The sequence below is a fragment of the Carassius auratus genome, chromosome 20 (genome assembly GCF_003368295.1).
Source record: "Carassius auratus strain Wakin chromosome 20, ASM336829v1, whole genome shotgun sequence".
Taxonomy (NCBI): Eukaryota; Metazoa; Chordata; class Actinopteri; order Cypriniformes; family Cyprinidae; genus Carassius; species Carassius auratus.
In genome coordinates this window covers 14,653,174-14,672,155 of record NC_039262.1, presented here as the reverse complement: position 1 = coordinate 14,672,155, position 18,982 = coordinate 14,653,174, and the positions used below count along the sequence as shown (strand labels likewise).

General features: G+C 34.9%; 2 protein-coding genes across 2 annotated transcripts; both read right to left on the bottom strand.

Moving 5' to 3' along the window:
- Nucleotides 1-1,793: 1,793 nt before the first annotated feature.
- LOC113037947 (uncharacterized) lies at nucleotides 1,794-3,867 on the bottom strand. Its single transcript, XM_026195258.1, has 5 exons — nucleotides 3,531-3,867; nucleotides 3,290-3,397; nucleotides 3,019-3,093; nucleotides 2,773-2,837; nucleotides 1,794-2,683 (listed from the first exon to the last, which is right to left on the bottom strand). The coding sequence occupies exons 1-5, from the start codon at nucleotides 3,865-3,867 to the stop codon at nucleotides 2,573-2,575; spliced, it is 696 nt and encodes a 231-aa protein (XP_026051043.1). The 3' UTR covers nucleotides 1,794-2,572.
- Nucleotides 3,868-16,146: 12,279 nt separating this feature from the next.
- Nucleotides 16,147-18,706, bottom strand: LOC113037772 (uncharacterized). Its single transcript, XM_026195124.1, has 5 exons — nucleotides 18,658-18,706; nucleotides 17,172-17,483; nucleotides 16,682-17,008; nucleotides 16,441-16,548; nucleotides 16,147-16,287 (listed from the first exon to the last, which is right to left on the bottom strand). Exons 1-5 carry the CDS (start codon nucleotides 18,704-18,706, stop codon nucleotides 16,205-16,207), a joined length of 879 nt encoding a protein of 292 aa, XP_026050909.1. The 3' UTR covers nucleotides 16,147-16,204.
- Between the last annotated feature and the right edge of the window lie 276 nt (nucleotides 18,707-18,982).

Sequence of the window (18,982 nt, the reverse complement as noted above, 5' to 3'; positions counted from 1 at the left end):
GATGTTGTGAAGATTACAGATGGGCATAATTACTTTTAAAAAAAATAAGTGAGGACACCATCCTGCTACCCAACCAAGCACGATGTGGTCTCATGATCAATCCACCCCGACTAAAAACTCTCTCTACTGGCGCAGAGGAAGCGGGGACTGACAACAGTTACCATTTTATCAGTTTCTGTAACAGCAACGGATAATCTAATGCTAATTTCCCTGGATGGTGCGTTTTAATGCAGGGTAAAATACACACTAGTCCAAGTTTTTTTTAGTTACTGACTGTCCAGGAACATTTCATGCAAAAGTGTGTATGTGCCAGGGGAAGAAAGCTGGATGAAATGCCATATCACTTCAATGCCTTCTGTCAGACATTTTTTGGGGGGGAGATGTTTAGTGTTGAGACAGTCAGTCTGTGTCTGTATTCATTATATAATTTAATTAAACGATATTTGTTTTTTTTTCTGTGACCATTTTGTCCTACTTTGTAAAAATAACACAGTTGAGAGAAATAATGTAGCAATGTGGCTTCCTGGAAAGCGGGATCACTACAGGCGGATGGCAGGAGGGTAACTTAAGGCCGGTGACACACTGGCTGCGTGGCGTCTCTGCTGCGTGCCAGAAGCGTGGTGGCTGCTTCGCGTTTTCTGTGTTTACACACTTGGCGCGCTGCTGCTGCTGTAGGTGACATAGAGGGAGGCCGCCGACAGACCAGGCTCTTGTCTTCATGACAACAATATCAACTTTTTTTTTTCTTTTTCTTTTTTTACACACCTACTGATAGGACACCGTCAACAGTATTGACGGCAAAATAGAGTATGTTTGACAGGTGCAATATTTGAAAATCGATCATTATTCATTTATTTTTTAAATTACATTTATATCTGAATTTATGCCAACCTATAGACTTTCAAATATCAAAATGTCATGAATTAATATGTATTTGTGTACAAAATGACATATAAACATATTTTTCTAGTATATTTTGCCTGGAAACGCTTCCAACATGCACGCGTGTCGCGTCGTCGGTTCTATTTCTAGCATGCACGGGTTTCCCGCGCGTCTCACGCAGGCAGTCTGCAAGATCTAACCTGTTTACATGGGAGCCGAATTAAAAACAGACACGCTACGCAGCTGAGACGCTTGCGCCACACATCCAGTGTGTCGCTGGCCTAACGTCTCACGTCAAAAGAAAATCACCAGTCATTGGATATGTCAATCATACATCAATTTAAATAAACATTAATAAAACATTACAGTAATAATCATGAAATAGTTTGATTGGGACTCGAGTGGACTCGGGCATAAGTCCGATTCCTAATATGTTCGAGTCCGAGTCAATACCGAGTCAAAATGCACACGAGTCCATGACAAGACCGAGACCATTAAAATACGGTCTCGAGACCGAGTCCAAGACCGAGTCCGAGTCTCGAGTACTCAACACTGGTACAGACTTATTATGCTTTCACACAGGACATGTTTGCAGTTTGCTACTGATCCGTGACTGCTTCTACAAACACAACATTTATCCATTATTTTGATTTCAAATCCAAACGTTACTGAAAATGTAAAATTGTCTTTCATAGACATTCGTATAAACTCAATAAATATAAACAATGTATATATTCATGCATTTGACTTCTAGTTGCTCAATCAATTAGCAATACATTTAAACATAGCATATAGCCTACTTTTTTCATAAGGCTACCACAAACATTTAAAAAATAAAACACAACTGACAGAAACAGTCGACTCTACTGCCTTTTCTTTTGCATTTAAATCTTTATTACAAGCAATCCCGCGTTTCTTAAAGAACTTAGTTTTTTTACCACAATAAAAGTATGAGAGAACAACAAACAATAAACATGCCGATAAGAGCTGTGCTTGCACAATCCGCTTCACTAATATCATCTGGGTCTCAATCAGGCTCAAATTAATTTACAATACAACTGGAGCACATGCGCTGAGCACTATTGGTCTAGCCAATCACAACACACTAGGCAAGCTGACCAATCTGAGCCATTGTGTATTTCTGAGGGAGGGGCTTCATAAAAGCAGGAAATCTTCAGCATGTTTATAGGACAAGGGACAGAGCGTTATAGAATAAACGAAAATTATGTGAAAAATAATGCATTTTTAAAAAACTAAGTATTAATACGTTAGACTGCACCCCATAAACACAATCAAGCCTAGAAAAAAAAACGGTCAACGACTCCTTTTAATATTATGAGTACAAAAAAAGGGAAAAAATATCAATAGTTGAATTGTTCACTATAAAATCAATAATCAATGATTTTAAAGCTAAAATATGTGAATCACCAAACCCAACACAATACGGTTTGTCACTTTGTGTGATAACTTGAACGTGCATGCACATAGTGTCAGTGCTTACATCTAAAAATAGAAACAGGCAACACAGCTCCCTCAGTTGTTGAGTCCTGCTGTGTAATCATCTTGATCTGCTTTAAAGTCACATAAAAAGTCCTCCTAACAATGAATAGGTTTTCTTTTCAAATTAAGAGTACGGAAAACTCAAAAGTGAACAGTGGTTTCAGTCCCTCTGCAGTACTCAGTTCTTTTATCACTTAACGTTGACAGAAGCGTACTCTGTGAGCTCTGAAGGGTCACTGTGTGTGAGAGTTGCTTTGGATGCTGTTTTAACATGAACTACCGAAGAATACATCACGTCGTCCTGGAGAAAGAGAGGGAAAGATGGGGTGATTGCCCACACAGCATCAGCATACGCTATGTAATCAACAGTAAAGGAAAGTTTGTTTTCACCTGATTGTCTTGCTCTCTCTTTAGCTCTTCACCATCAGTGGTCTCCTTTTTATCATTTCTGCCTCCTGCAACATTAGAAACTCCAATCTAATCACTAAATATGTTTTTAACACTTTTTTTTGGTTTTGTACCCATTATTCAATGTATTTCGAGAGTACAGCCGCATTAGCTGGTCATTTACAAGTAATTTATGAATATTTTGGTAGTTATTAGTTATCAGAAATGTGATAGTGTGTGTTAATTTACCTCTGCATCTCCATAATATAAATACCAGAAATGCCAGTAGAAGCACTGAGAAAAACACTCCCAGAATGAAAACATCTGTAGAGAAAAAGAAATGGCTTGATAAATGCTTCTTTTTTTCTCAAATGTTGTACAAATACAGTATGCATAAATCTCTTAACATTAGCTCATAAGAGCTCCATGCATGCATTTAAAAAAAAAAAAAAAAAACTCTTGACAATGAGAGAATACATTAAAACCATTGTTGTATAATAAAATAATGCCTGTGACTTACATTGAGTTATATGTTGTAGAGTGGGTTTAAGTTGTGAAGTTGTGGAGTCTTGTGTTTGGTGTGAAGCTTGATTTGTCGTTAAAGTGATTGTGTTGACATGAGGTTTTTCTGTTCAGAAGCCAATAATAATACAAAACGCTATAAGTCTGCAAGTTGACATCATTCTTCTAAATATTTAGATTCTTTGTGAAACTAAATAAATAGTAAGGGTGATCTGACAACAGAAATAGAAGAAACCTACCTCCAGGTTGTAGTACAGTAAGTCTGAAGCTGACTGCTTGCTGAGGCGAGACTAAACACTGATATTCCCCTCGGTCCTCTGTCCTCAGTGCTGATATGTGTAGAGAAAGATTTCCTGGAGTGTTTGGATTTAACAGTTTGACTCTATTCTTGTAATTCTCACTCTGTTCATTTGGGTAGATTACTTTATAATTTTTTTCAGTTAAATAATTCCATTGTATCAGTTCAGGTTTAGCCAGTAGTTCAGTGCAGGAACAGGGCAGAACCACAGACTCTCCTGAATATCCAGTCACTTCAAATACCTTTCCATGCTCAACCAAATCACACCCTGAAAACATATTTGTAAATCATTATTTAATTTTACATTTTAATTTTAACATAATAATGGTAGCACTTTATCTTACTGTCCTGTTCCTCATGTACATACTATGTACTTATTATAGTAATTACAATAACTATGTAATAACTAGGTACTAACCCTGAACCTACCCCTAAACCTAACCCTACCCCATATAGTTACCTTGTATTACCAGAACTTTTTTTAGATAAATACACTGTAAGTACACTATAAGTACATGTTAGTACACGTACTGTAAAATAAAGTGCAACCATAATAATAATAAAAAAAAAATACACAAACTGGATTATAGTAAGCAAAAGTGAAACTCAGTTGTCAATGGGTTTGAAATTTAAATATCTTTCACATGCTCCAAATTCGCACTTACCTTTAACAGTTAAGTGAACATGTGTAATAATACTTTTTGATTCGGTTAAACAGTTATAGTTGCCCTTGTCATTCATTCTGAGGTCAGAAATGAGAAGAGACAGATTTTTTGGAGAATGTTCATTAAACAGCTCATGTCTGCCGCTGTATTTCTCATCTTGAAATACTTGAATCCATTGATTTTCCCGGTGAGACTCCCAGGTGAATGTTGTGACTGTAGACTGAGGGTCAGCACAGGAGCAGGGCAGCACAACTGAACCACCCGTGTATCCTGTTATTATTATTGTCTGCTGCACATCTGAAACAATACAGCCTGAAAACAGAAGAGTTTATTCAGAGCATTCAAATGAGCTTTAAAGAAACGTATAATAAACGTACAGTACACTGAAAAAAAAACATGTAAAATGTACTAAATTTTTCTTTTGCATGTTTTTGCACACAATTTTAAGTGCAAGTTAAGTGTGGGATTTTTATGTATAAAATCTACTTAACTAAATTATGTAAACTTATGAAATAAGTAAATGCAATGTGGCCAATTAGAGTTTGATGAGTAATTTCTGCTTATTTCTTTTGTTAACTTTGCAATACTCAAGTAAATTTCACACAGTGAATGTTGGCAAACTTTACTCAAACTATAAAGCACTAAAACAAATCATGATATTAATGCATGTGGTTAATACAAACATATGAGTAGTAAGCAAGTAGATAACTTATGATCATTTTTAAGATAATATGTTCACCCAAAACAGTTATTACCCAAATAAACACAGACACCTCAATACTTGGTACACGATACACAATGACGGTAACAAACAGTGGATAGTCTTTGAGTATGAACAGACCATTTTGAGAAGAAAAGGACTCCAGATGTCACAAAACTAAACCTAACAACAAAAGTCTCTATAAAACAGTGAAAAATTTAACCTTATTAATTATTCATGCCCCAAAGTGTGATGGGAACAACAGGATCATAACTTTGATATTTAGGCTACTTAAAGAATGCTTGTAAAGATAAACAATTCAAAGTAAAATATACTCAAGTTCAAACTTGAATTTCTACAAACTTAAATTGAGTACTAATATAGAATTTACTCCTTTTTAAAATTCTTGCCTGAACTAAATTATTTAATGTAGAATTTACATTTGTTTTTCTATAGTATTCACTTCACCACAAAATCATTTTATGTATAATATAATGCAACACATCTGTATTGTCTGTATGCGTGACTTTACAACAGAGAAAGCTGTCTTCATGATTTCCATTGTCATTGTCATTTCCCTCAAAGAGCATTTTTGATGAAATGTTTTGAAATTGAAAAATTAAATCAAAGCTCTGCAGGCGTGAATAAACAGTTCTGTCACAGAAATAAAAACATACAAACTACAATTTCAATTCAATCCTTCATTTAAAGAAAAAAAGTTTTAATTTGAGATGTTTTTATTTTTACATTTTTAAATCTCAATCTGAAAAAAATCTGAACTCACCTGTACTGAAATGAATCATTACGATGAAAAGATAAAAGTAGACCCTCATGACTGGTTTTCATTCACTAGTGACCCGCTTTTATTTTATGTGGCAGTGCACACGGTCCACAGTCTTAAAAGTTCGGTTCCTGTTAGCTCTTACTCTCAGAAATCTAACTTCCTGTTTGATTTCTTTGCATGATGTGTCTCTATATGTTTTTCTGTTTGTGCATTATTTGTAGTTCACTCACTGACAATAATCTATCATTGTATTTTTTGTTTGTATGATTGTATGATTGCACACTATGCCTCATTTTTCCTGTTCTTACTTTTTCTGTTTTAACACTTAACATCACCCCACTTAAAACCCCAAAAAGCAGTAAATACCTTAATGTCAGCCTCGAGATGTTGTGTCATAATAGATCAGAGCTGCATCTGTGTGCTGTTTGTGATTGATCGTTAGCGGCCTGCCAAATCAATTACAAATATATACATCAAATATATACATATATGTTTATTTTGAAGGTAAAGAACAACAACTGGAAATGTGACAGAGATTAACAGCCAATAAACTGTAGTTATACTCTAGCTAGTTAAACTTTAGTTATATATTTAGTCAAGTTTAGTGCGTAAAAAAAGCATAAAAGAGGCTATACACAAGAAAACAGAAGAGCATATTCAGTAGCTCTTGTGAATCCACTATCATTGTTACACTTTATTTGCACAGTGTTGTTTCCACATTAAACCGCAGTCACCCTCACACACAGAAATACACACAGATGCTTCCTTAGCACTCATAAATCTATTTATATTAGTCACGCACATGTCTACACAATAAACCAGCCCTATACAACTCCTTTTATTAGTGAATTAATTTTGTCTGTCTGTTACTCATTCTCATTAAACAAAATAATCGATTGTCGATTGTAAGATTGTATTCCTTTTATATTGCACACTGGGAAAGCTTAGTCTGATTATATTTTAATATTAAAGATCTGAGTAAATATAGAATCCATGTGCTTTTTGAACATATTTATGAACAACAACAAAACCTTGATAATGTAACCATAATGTTGTTTAAAGTTTCCATTTAAATCCACTAGTCAAAATAATTTGATTTTTTAATTTAGCTGAAGTACTGTTTTTACAACAAAACCAACCAACTTCATTTACACAACAGTGACAGAGGCAGAAACACATCCTTGTTCCTCTATTCTTGTCGGCATGCATTTAAAGTAAAAATGGTTGTTTTTTTTAAAATACATGAAAATTATTAAGACTTTTTTTTCTTGTCAGAAAGCAGGACATTATAAGACTTTTAGCATAGTACTTTTGCTTCAAACAATTATCAAATGAAATGAAATATACATAGCTGTTTCATATCATATATGTCAAAATGCTCAGTAACAGATTCAATAAACATTAATTCTATTGGCAAGAATAATTTTTCATCCTTCAGTTGTTGCCAATCAAGTGGCTTTTTGTACATGTGTAACCTTAAAATGCTAAAATTCTTTAAATATGAATTCTGAGTTTTAAAATGAACAAATCCTGTTTACAATTCCTTGTTTTTTATTGGAATTGACATATTCAGGGAGATCTATTGGGTCTTTCCATGAGCGGGTGTGGTTTTAACATACGTAGACTACATCAGAAAACAGAACATGCCCTCTTCATCCTGGAGAAAGAGCAAAGAGATAGTTGTAGACAGCATTGCATATAACCATATATATCATAACATCTAATTCAGCAAATTATGAAACATTCAGACATCAGAAAACTGTCTAGGCAGCAAATGCTGTCACACAAAATGATATAAATGTTTTTTTTTTTTTCAAAAATGAAATAGTAGTAAACACATCAACCATCACACTAAAGACAAGAACTTCCAGCGCCTCAACAATCACATCACACTGTTTTTAATGAACTTAGTTCAGTTTCATGCTTAGCACTAGTGGTTTATCACTGTACCAGCTAGACAAGTTGGGATAAAATAACAAAATGGTCACATAGTGACATGGACTAATACTTTGCAATAACATAGTTTTTTTTTTTTTTTTTTTTTTGGTAGTAGAAAAGCCACTGAGCAGAACAAAACAATCACTCATAGTAAAAGCACAGACAGTGATAGTGCCATTATTCTTTTGTGCACACGTGTTTGTGTTTTTCTTCACTTTCTGATTTAGTTTACTTCAGGCCCATACGTGGACACACAGCTGACCCATCTTTACTGATTATTACCTTGTGGACAGTAACCTTTACCTACCATAACATTACAAACTGCTTGAAAAATGTCCCTTAAAAATAGTGTCTAACCACAAATTCACAAACCATTGGTTTCAGTTTATAATTTTGTCTGCTGTACTTTAGTATTTTATGTGATATTTCATACTTGAAAATTGTGTATTTTATGCTTCATACAGTAGATTAAATATTTGTATTATTTTGAAAGCACAAAGTGGTCTTTGACAGATTTTGTTGCGTTTGGAGAATTGTTTCCTTCTTTGTTGTCTTGATGGCTTTACAACTAACAAAATTGCCTTCATTTGTTGCACTGGTGAAAATTATCAAACTGCCTGTTAAAAGGTTTTATTTGAAATTTGTCAAGATTTCAGTAAATGGTGTATTATTCACACAGCAGAACTTAAGCTGATCACTTAACTTTTCATTTAAACTCATTAAAGTGTGTGTTAGATGGGATCTGTATAAAATAAAGTAACTTTTATAAAACATGTTTTGGAATACTGTTGTGAGTTGAGTATATTGGTGTGTTATGATGGTTAGAAGCTGCATACAAAAAAGAAACCGCAGTATAAGCACTTCAGACTTGAGAAGCTCTCCCCTATCGATGTTGTTCATTTGTGTCATTTTCAACAAGAAGTCACAGCTGCCCTCACACACAGACATGAACTCACATGCTTTATCACTACACATGAATATATTTTCATTAGTCACACACTTGCTCACATAAAGACACACCATCTGTCTAATTCCTCATTATTATTTGGTCAGTGTCATACTCTTTAATATAAAGCATCTGAAACAGTTCATAATTAATTATTGAGCACTCATTTTACTCTTTATTTAAGGACAAAGCAGAAAAGTTTACAAGATTGCATTTTCTTTTATGTTTTAAGAATTGTAATATTTACTCAGAGTCATAATTTAGCAGAAGTTGTGACAGATCTTTTTTATATATATATATATATATATATATATATATATATATATAGATATAAGTATTGTGACATACAGTACATCCAAAGTGAAATGGATTACCCAAAAACAAAAAAAATGTAGGACAGGACTTGGTTCCATCCATTAGTTGTTGATTGGGTAGAGGCATAAATAAGGATTAAAGGTTTAGTTAACTTCTAGAATGAACATTTTCGGATAATTTGCTCACCCTTATGTCATCCAGTATGTTTGTGTCTTTCTTTCTTCGGTCCAAAATATTATTTTTTTTATTTTAAGAAAAACATGCAGGATTTTTCTCTATGTAGTGGACTTCAATGTCGGCCAGTGGGTTGAAGGTCCAAATTGTTTCATGGCAGCGTCAAATGGTTCTACACGAATAAGTGTCTTATCTATTGAAACGAACAGTCATTTAAAAAAATAAAAATGCATAACCTTTTTAACCACAAATGTACATCTTGCTATTGTTCTACAATACACGTTGGAAAGGTCACGTGTGGTTAGTTCTTCGTCTGTGTACTTCGGTTCAAAAAGGTTCAGTAGGGTGAAAAACTCCATCTACTTTTCTACTTCAACTTAAAAATGGTCCTGCATTATTGTTTTACCTTTTTTGTAAAGGGCATTTGACTTTATATGCACATTTGCTTTGTAAACATGGGTCGGTACTTTTGCGTACATCACCTTCAAAGCTGCACCTTCAAAGCGTTGGCCGACACTGAAGTCCACTTTATGGAGAAAAATCCTGTAATGTTTTCTGCAGAACCTAATTTTTTTTATTTTGACTGAAGAAAAAAAGAAATTATCATCTTGGATGACATGGGGTAAATTATGGAAGTAAAATAATGACATGTCTTTGAAACAATACAGAATGCTGAATAGCACTAACTGAAAAAAGAATGCATATGTTAACAGTACTTGCATTTTAATGCCTTGTATTTCCAGGGCTTGAATTTTTAGGTCCTTAAATTTAACATAGTTTTTCGTAAGCATAAATCAAATATTTAAAAACACGTGTAAAACAAATGACAAATAACAAAGCGCAGTCATGGATCGAAAAATAATAAGCGTGAATCAAAAATGTATGCACATTTAAAATTATATTGCACAAAACTGAAACATGAATTTAAAATTTTCCAAATCGCAGACAAAATCAGGTTTCCTGCTCACATGTTATTTTTTTTTTTGTGTTTGTGCTTGTGGCCTTTTCCCCTTTGCTCTTGTTTCCATGTTCTGCGCTTGTGTTTCTAAATGTTGCAGTTAGTGTTTCATTTAAATCAGGGCGGGCTTCAGTGTCACCATTGGCCCACAAGTAGATTGACAGCTGCTCCTCTAGCCAATCAGTCCAAGGGGGAGTTGACATCACTCTAATGCAACTAGTGGCTGCTGTGGCAGGTGTGTGAAGTAGAGGGTGACACAAGGGGGGCAGGGTTTCATATTTTATTGAAGCATCCCTGGGCGCCGCCATTGGCTAGTGTAAGGGTGGTTTGCCTACAGAAGTTCAAAATCTGTAAGGGTGGTTTGCCTACAGAAGTTCAAAATCTGTAAGGGTGGTTTGCCTACAGAAGTTCAGGCTGTAGGATTGCCGAAAGGACTAAAGAAACATCAGCACGATGTTATAAAACTATACATTTCAAGTCTATTACCACCCACTGCCGCTTATACCAACGACGGAAATAAGCGCAGTTACAATAGCTAAATATGTGGGAGAGCGTTGCTATTAAGTGACTATATTGTATTGCAATAGGTAGCACTTCAAAGTTAATATTGAGTCAAGACTAGTTAGCACATAGTTAATAATTGAAATGGTTTAATAACAATATTTTGTTATGGTTACACTTGAATTGGTTACAAAATAGATGAAGGATGGTAAAACATATAGTTAATTGTACCCAACATGTATATAAAATATTACCCGAGAAGGAAAGAGAGAGGGGGAGATAGAGAGAGGGAGAAATAGAGGGAGAGAGCTCTAGTAAAGGAAAGATTCAGCAAAGAAAAGCCAGAAGAGAGAAAAAGCCTTGAGTAACATTCACAGTCTTCTTTTATCCCTTCCTTGACCATGTGACTGAAACCCAAATGTGAGACATTCAACCTGACCAATCAGCAGACTACAGCTTCACCCATTGTGCAAAAGGTGTGACAATTAGCAGACCCCCGATGTAAACACATGCTGGCCTACAGGCCTTGATTGATATCATCACTTTAATGCCATCAGGAATGCCAAATGGGCCTTTTGTTACTCAAGATAGTTTGGGACAGGAAAAACAGAAGTTTTTTTATCATTTTGACCTTACACTAGCGGACCCCCACCTGCTGTTAGCATTCCATTGAGTCCCATTAATTTTGGCGTCACTTTGACAGCAAATAACTTTACATCTGAGGCTGTAAACCAGGCTGTAAACATGTTTTTTTCTGCTGTAAAGTTGGGCATTTTAACATGGGGAGTCTATGGGACTGACTCTCTTCTGCAGCCAGCCTCAAGCGGCCAGTAGATGAATTGCAGTTTAAGTCACTTCCTTATTGGCCTCACGAGAGAGAGCGGGAGGTTGCCGCTCGGTCATAACCAGCGACTCTCTGTCGCACAGTAGAGAAATTACCGTACAGACAGGAGGAGAAGCTCGCAGGCAATCTTTTACTGTTTATGAGGCTATCAGGGGGACGTGGATGCATGAAGTCAAGGGAGAAGCCCACAGAGAGTGTATTTAAAGCAGTGGGACAAAATTATTCAACAACGTCTGCAAGATTCTGTGGGGGATTCAGATTTATCTTGGCACAGCTATTAGAAGACTTACAATTGTCAGACAGGTTGCTTACGTGACATCTACACATAGACAGTAAAAGAAATGGACACAGCGACCCCATTGGAACTCAGTTGAGACAAATGAGTTTTTTAGCACTTCCGTTTCTGACGCGCAGACTCAAACGAAGCTTGACGGCGTCAACAACCTGTCTGACAGATGTAAATCTTCTAGTAGCTGTGCGTGCAAACTGCCATCGTTAATCTTGCAGAGACGGCGAGCTTGAGCGGGGAGTTCTTTGGTGTGAGTGAGCAGAAGTATTCTGATTAAATATTTTGTATAGTATTTTAAAATGTAACGCCAGTACGCCATATTAAGTTAATTGCCTGCGAGCTTCTCCTCCTGTCTGTACGGTAATGCGACAGAGAGACGAGTGGTTATGACGCAATCGTTAGCCTATTTTTTACAAAAACTGTTTCTACGGGGCCATAATGTAACATAGAAGGTAATGGAGCCCTTTATACATTGTCGTGTATCTTTAGAAATAAATAATGGACAAACGGAGTCTTTAAACGCCTCAGATGTAAAGTTATTCGCTGTCAAAGTGACGCCAAAATGAATGGGAGTCAATGGGAATGCTAACGCAAGTGAAGTTCTGCTAAAAGATGGCAGCCCCCACCCGACTTCAACTTCCGGTCGAGTTCCTTGCCCCCTGCATCTACATCATCGAGCTCAGTTTGAGTCTGTGCAGTACGCTCGACCCCCAGGAAGTGCGTGCTTCTAATTGACTTCACTTGTCTCCGTTGAATAAAGTGGGGTCGCTGTGTCCATTTTATTTTACTGTCTATGGGTGACACACGAGTGGATTTTCAAATCTCTCCCGTCCCACTCCTGCAAAAAAAACTTAGTGAAAATCCCATTTCAATCAAGAATGACTCCTGTTCCGGTAAGTACTGTTAATGTATGCATTATTTTTTCAGTTAGTGCTCTTCAACATGCTTTTTTGTTTCAAAGACGTCATTATTTTACTTCCATAGTATATAAATTATGTGAACTAATACTTTAAAGGGGTTGTTGATTGTGATTTCACTTTTTACATTTTAGTTAGTGTGTAATGTTTCTGTTTGATCATAAACAATATCTGTTTAATAAAAGCTACGACTCTTAAAGTTAATTGCAAACAGATATATCATCAAGTTTGATAAACCCCGCCCTCCAGGAACAGGCCACAAAGGGGGCGGGGCCATGTTGCATTGCTTAAGAGGAAGAATTGTTGCCATGCCGTCAAAACTAAGGGTGCTCGAAAAAAAATCTATTCATATATGAATCACGAATCTGTCTTCCAACTATTCTAATGGATTCACAAGTTTTAAAATCAATGTTCTAGAGCAGCGGTTCTCCATTCTGTTCCTCGTGTTCGGTCTGCATCTCTCTCTCTCTCTCTCTCTCTCTGTCTCTGTCTCTGTCTCTCAACCACCCCTTTAAAAATTATGAGCTCAAAAAAGGGAAATGTTGCTCACTATAATCTCAATAATCATTTGATTAACAATCATTGATTTTAAAGTTAAAATATGTGAACCACCTAACCCAACACACTATGGCTGCATCCGAAAACTTAGGCAGGTGACTTGCTGCCTTGCTGTCTAATCGGGCAATGACTTTGCAGGCAGCATTTTTGCCCGAAGGCACCTCATGAAACGGATTTCGGACAGGCTTCTGAGGCGGAGTAATGGTTTAATTATCTACAGCAAAATATAGAGAGCTTTGGTGATAACTAAGTGGATATTTCATTACTGCAATATTAATTTCTAGCTAGAAATTACACGAAAAGTGGAAAACGTTGTTCAAAAACATTCATTTACACACAAACTGACCACCAACCGCAACTTTCAGACGCCATCTTTATTTTTGGGCTTAACTGTCACAGAATGGAACGCACAGGATTGTGGGATATCAAAAACAGCAAAAACTGAATTTTTCAGTTTTCAGATGCAGCCTATGGTTTGTCACTTTGTGTGTTAACTTGAAAGTGCATGCACATAGTGTCAGTGCTCACATGTCTAAAAATAGAAACAGACAACACAGCTCCCTCAGTTGTTTAGTCCTTTAATCATTCATGATATGCTTTAAAGTCACTTAAAAAGTCATCCTAACAATTAATAGGTTTTCTTTTCAAATTAAGATTACAGAAAACTCAAAAGTGTACAGTGGTGTCAGTCTCTCTGCAGTACCCTTACGAGAAAGAAGTTTATTCAAATGTGCTATTAATATAATTATTTTAAACTAAAAATAGGAAAGTATGCTTTTAGTTTACTTTTTATGTATTTCTTAGAAATGGGCTTTATGTACTCCTCATAAATATACTTAAAATGGCATTTAAGTATACTTATACTTACAAAAATTTGAAATATATTTGAGCTGTTTCTAGAATCTGTGTTTTCATTATTACACTGTAGAGGGCACAGAATTTCCAAAAAAAAAAAACCACACACAAGTGAAGAAGAAAAAAGAAACACCAGATACTAGCACACATGATCATCTGACATGAAACATCATGACATGAAACAACAACAAAACTGTAACATTATGGAATAAAATGTTGACTGATGAAGAGGTAATAATTACAGTCAAGCTTCGGGGTGTTGATTGACTCCATCTACCTTTGATAATCATTCTGAATCCAATTAATAGTCTTTTTTTCAGCTTTTTGTTCAAAATGTTATTTCTTCCTTTTTTATTAAACACATTAAAGTGTTTAAAAACATAATGCATGAAGCTAGAATAAAATGTTTTTGTTTACAAGCAGATTTCTTTGTTCTTTCTTTGGATGTTTTGTTTGTTCAGATATTCATATAACAAAATATGTAGGGGAGAGCAGGGGCGAAAGTACCATTTTTCATAAAAACTTCATTTTAAAAGATAATGTTGTAGACAGAGAAATATTTCTGCTGTGGCCAGTAACTCAGAAGTGTGGTCTAACAATACCAGGTGGTATTTTGTAGAAATGTAGAAAGACTTCAGTATAATTTCACTTTGAACATAAGTTGAACATTGTTACTTTCGACCCCATCGGTTGGGACGAAAGTAACACACAGGTGGGTCAAAAGTAACACAACAATATAAGCTAGATTTTTTTTCTGTTAGTCTTATTTTTCTTAAGTATACCTGATTGTGACCATGTTAATAAGTTACTGCAAACATATTTTGTCCTTCATCTTTGCAAAAAAATTATTAAATTACATTTTCATATTTTCATTTTAAATTTAAGTTCATCAGATGTCTTAAAACCTGACTGTATTTTTTTATTGTAATTTTCAATGTATTTTTATATGATAAAAAAAATTCTACAGAATGCACAATATAGAAATTAAATCACATTAGCATAATAAAAAAACTCTAAACATAATGTAACAGTAGGCCTATTTATGTTTCCATCCAGTTGTTTTTATGCATGAATTGAAAATGTGCATTAAAACATCTGGAAACACTGCAAATTCACAGGTGGAGGTGTAAAGGCTAAGATACTAAGATATGGCTAAAACCTAAATATAAATGTGACGTACCAGCTGCCCAGAGAGAGATGTTCCTCTATGTCCAGAAACGTCCTCTCAAAAACATCTGGATAAAACCAGACCTCTGTCTGTCTTTCTGAGCCTCACTAAGACATATTCTTTTGGTATAATATGACATAAACATTTGTAAGAAATGATGCAAGACACAGAAATTCACAATATAGCTTGCACTGGAACAAAATAAGTACTTTTTGTGACTGTAGCGGGACAAAAGTAACAACTGTTACTTTCGTCCCGACAGGAACTCCTGACATTTAAACTCGATTTAATTTTATGTAAAAAAAAAATTGAAAATGCAAACTTTAGGATGTGTTAAAGCACTAAATAACCTGTAGATTGATCATTACTGTGACACATGAAACAAGAAAAACAACACGACTAATAAAAAATTACCGCTTCAACAATTTACTTTTTGTACTCGAAAACAGTTTTACGGACCTAACTTCGGCAAACGATGATGAAATCACATGATATTTCTCAGCTCCGTCAAGGACTGCATGCTGAATATGCTGTCATAGCTGGGAATGCAAATGCAGTAATAGGCTCTGAGAAAATCGCTTTGTTACTTTCGTCCCACGTTACTTTCGACCCCGCTCTCCCCTACACATTAGAACCTAAATAGGGAAATAGTAGTATACTTAAAGTAAGATGTAAAGTTCACTTAAGAAAACTTAAGATGAGTATACTTGCAGTATAAAAGTACTAACTAGTAGTTTACTGAGACTATACTTCAAAGTGTACAAATACCTTTATATACTAGAAAGTGGGCCAATTTAGTCCCAAGGAGTATTGAAACAATACACTTACAAGTATACTACTAGAACACTGATATATGTATACTTGCTACATAAAGTATACTTAAAATATACTTGGACTTTACTTAAGCAACTTAATAAAATAAACTGTGTGTGTGAGCTGTTGTGGATGCTGTTTTAACATGAACTACAGCAGAATACATCACGTCGTCCTGGAGAAAGTGTGTTCATTTACCTCTGCATCTCCATAATATAAATACCAGTAATGCCAGTAGAAGCACTGAGAAAAACATTCTGACAATGAAGACAACTGTGGAGAAACAGAAATTACTTGATAAATGCTTATTTTTATATTCAATATGAGCTAATTAAAGCTCCATGAATGCATTTTTTTATTAAATACCAACACTTCACAATGAGAGGAGACACTGAATTGTTGTATAATAAAAAGTATGTGACTTACTGTGAGTTATATGTTGTTGATTTGGATTAAGTTGTGAAACTGTAGAGTCTTGTGTTTGGTGTGAAGCTTGATTTGTGGTTAAAGTGATTGTGTTGACATGAGGTTTTTCTGTTCAGAAGCCAATAATAATACAAAACACTATAAGTCTGCAAGTTGACATCATTCTTCTAAATATTTAGATTCTTTGTGAAACTAAATGAATAGTAATGGTAATCTGACAACAGAAATAGAAGAAACCTACCTTCAGGTTGTAGTACAGTAAGTCCGAAGCTGACTGCTTGCTGAGACGAGACTAAACACTGATATTCCCCTCGGTCCTCTGTCCTCAGTGCTGATATGTGTAGAGAAAGATCTCCTGGAGTGTTTGGATTTAACAGTTTGACTCTGTTCTTGTAATTCTCAGTCTGTTCGTTTGGGTAGATTACTTTATAATTTTTTTCAGTTAAATAATTCCATTGTATCAGTTCAGGTTTAGCCAGTAGTTCAGTGCAGGAACAGGGCAGAACCACAGACTCTCCTGAGTATCCAGTCACTTCAAATACCTTTCCATCCTCAACCAAATCACACCCTGAAAACATATTTGTAAAACATAATTTAATTTTACATTTTAATTTAAACATAATAATAATAAATAAAATACACAAACTGGATTATAGTAAGCAAAAGTAAAACTCAGTTGTCAATGAGTGTGAAATTTAAATATCTGTCACATGCTCCCAATTTGCACTTACCTTTAACAGTTAAGTGAACATGTGTAATAATACTATTTGATTTAGTCAGACATTTATAGTAGCCCTGGTCATTCATTCTGAGGTCAGCAATGAGGAGAGAAAGATTTTTTGGAGAATGTTCATTAAACAGCTCATGTCTGCCGATGTATTTCTCATCTTGAAATACTTGAATCCATTGATTTCCCCGGTGAGACTCCCAGGTGAATGTTGTGACTGTAGACTGAGGGTCAGCACAGGAGCAGGGCAGCACAACTGAACCACCCGTGTATCCTGTTATTATTATTGTCTGCTGCACATCTGAAACAATACAGCCTGAAAACAGAAGAGTTTATTCAGAGCATTCAAATGAGCTTTACAGAAACGTGTAATAAATGTACACTGAAAAAAAACATGTAAAATGTACTTAATTTTTCTTTTGCATGTTTTTGCACACAATTTTAAGTGAAAGTTAAGTGTGGGATTTTTAAGTATAAAATCTACTTAACTATGTAAACTTAGCAAAGGAAATAAGTAAATGTAACATTGCCAATTAGAGTTTGAGGAGTAATTTCTGCTTATTTCTTTTGTTACTTTGCAATACTCAAGTAAATTTCACACAGTGAATGTTGACAAACTTTACTCAAACAATATAGCGCTGAAACAAATTATGATATTAATGCATGTGGTTCATACAAACATATGAGTAGTAAGCAAGTAGACAACTTATGACAATTTTTAAGATAATTTGTTCACCCAAAACAGTTATTACCCAAATAAACACAGAGACCTCAATACTTGGTACACGATACACAAAGACGGTAACAAACAGTGGATAGTCTTTGAGTATGAACAGAACATTTTGAGAAGAAAAAGAACTCCAGATGTCACAAAACTAAACCTAACAACAAAAGTCTCTATAAAACAGTGAAAGTGTAACCTTATTAGTTATTCATGCCCCAAAGTGTGATGGGAACAAAAGGATCATAACTTTGATATTTAGGCTACTTAAAGAATGCTTGTAAAGATAAACAATTCAAAGTAAAATATACTCAAGTTCAAACTTGAATTTCTACAAACTTAAATTGAGTACTAATATAGAATTGACTATTTTAAAATTCTTGCCTGAACTAAATTATTTAATGTAGAATTTACATTTGTTTTTCTATAGTACACTTCACCAAAAAATAATTTTATGTATAATAGACTGCACACATTTTTATTGTCTGTATGCACGACATTACAAAAGAGAAAGCTATCTTCCTGATTTCATGAGATTTCAGATGTCATTGCCATTTCCAGAAATTCAAAGAGCATTTTTGATGAAATGTTTTGAAATTGAAAAATTAAATCAAAACTCTGCGGCCGTGAATAAACAGTTCTGTCTCAGAAAAAAAACATACAAACTACAATTTCAATTCAATCCTTAATTTAAAGAAAAACAGTTTTCATTTGAGATGTTTTTATTTTTACATTTTTAAATCTCAATCTGAAAACAATCTGAACTCACCTGTACTGAAATGAATCATTACGATGAAAAGATATAAGTGGACCCTCATGACTGGTTTTCATTCACTAGTGACCCGCTTTTATTTTATGTGGCAGTGGACACGGTCCACAGTCTTAAAAGTTCGGTTCCTGTTAGCTCTTACTCTCAGAAAGTCTAACTTCCCGTTTCATTTCTTTGCATGATGTGTCTCTGTATGTTTTTCTGTTTGAGCATTATTTGTAGTTCACTCACTGACAATAATCTATCATTGTATTTCTTGTTTGTATTATTGTTTGATTGTATGATTGCATAATTTGTTCCTGTCCTTCCTTTTTCTGTTTTAACA

What these genes read in the sequence shown, in the direction of transcription:
- LOC113037947 (XM_026195258.1), bottom strand. Translation starts at nt 3,867, where the DNA reads ATGTTTTCAGGGTGTGATTTGGTTGAGCATGGAAAGGTATTTGAAGTG. An exon ending in TCTACAACATATAACTCAAT is followed by an intron (nt 3,094 to 3,289) that starts GTAAGTCACAGG and finishes TTTTCTCTACAG; the next exon opens with ATGTTTTCATTCTGGGAGTG. An exon ending in TATATTATGGAGATGCAGAG is followed by an intron (nt 2,838 to 3,018) that starts GTAAATTAACAC and finishes CTAATGTTGCAG; the next exon opens with GAGGCAGAAATGATAAAAAG.
- LOC113037772 (XM_026195124.1), bottom strand. Translation starts at nt 18,706, where the DNA reads ATGAGGGTCCACTTATATCTTTTCATCGTAATGATTCATTTCAGTACA. An exon ending in TGTTCACTTAACTGTTAAAG is followed by an intron (nt 17,009 to 17,171) that starts GTAAGTGCAAAT and finishes ATATGTTTTCAG; the next exon opens with GGTGTGATTTGGTTGAGGAT. An exon ending in TCAACAACATATAACTCACA is followed by an intron (nt 16,288 to 16,440) that starts GTAAGTCACATA and finishes GTTTCTCCACAG; the next exon opens with TTGTCTTCATTGTCAGAATG.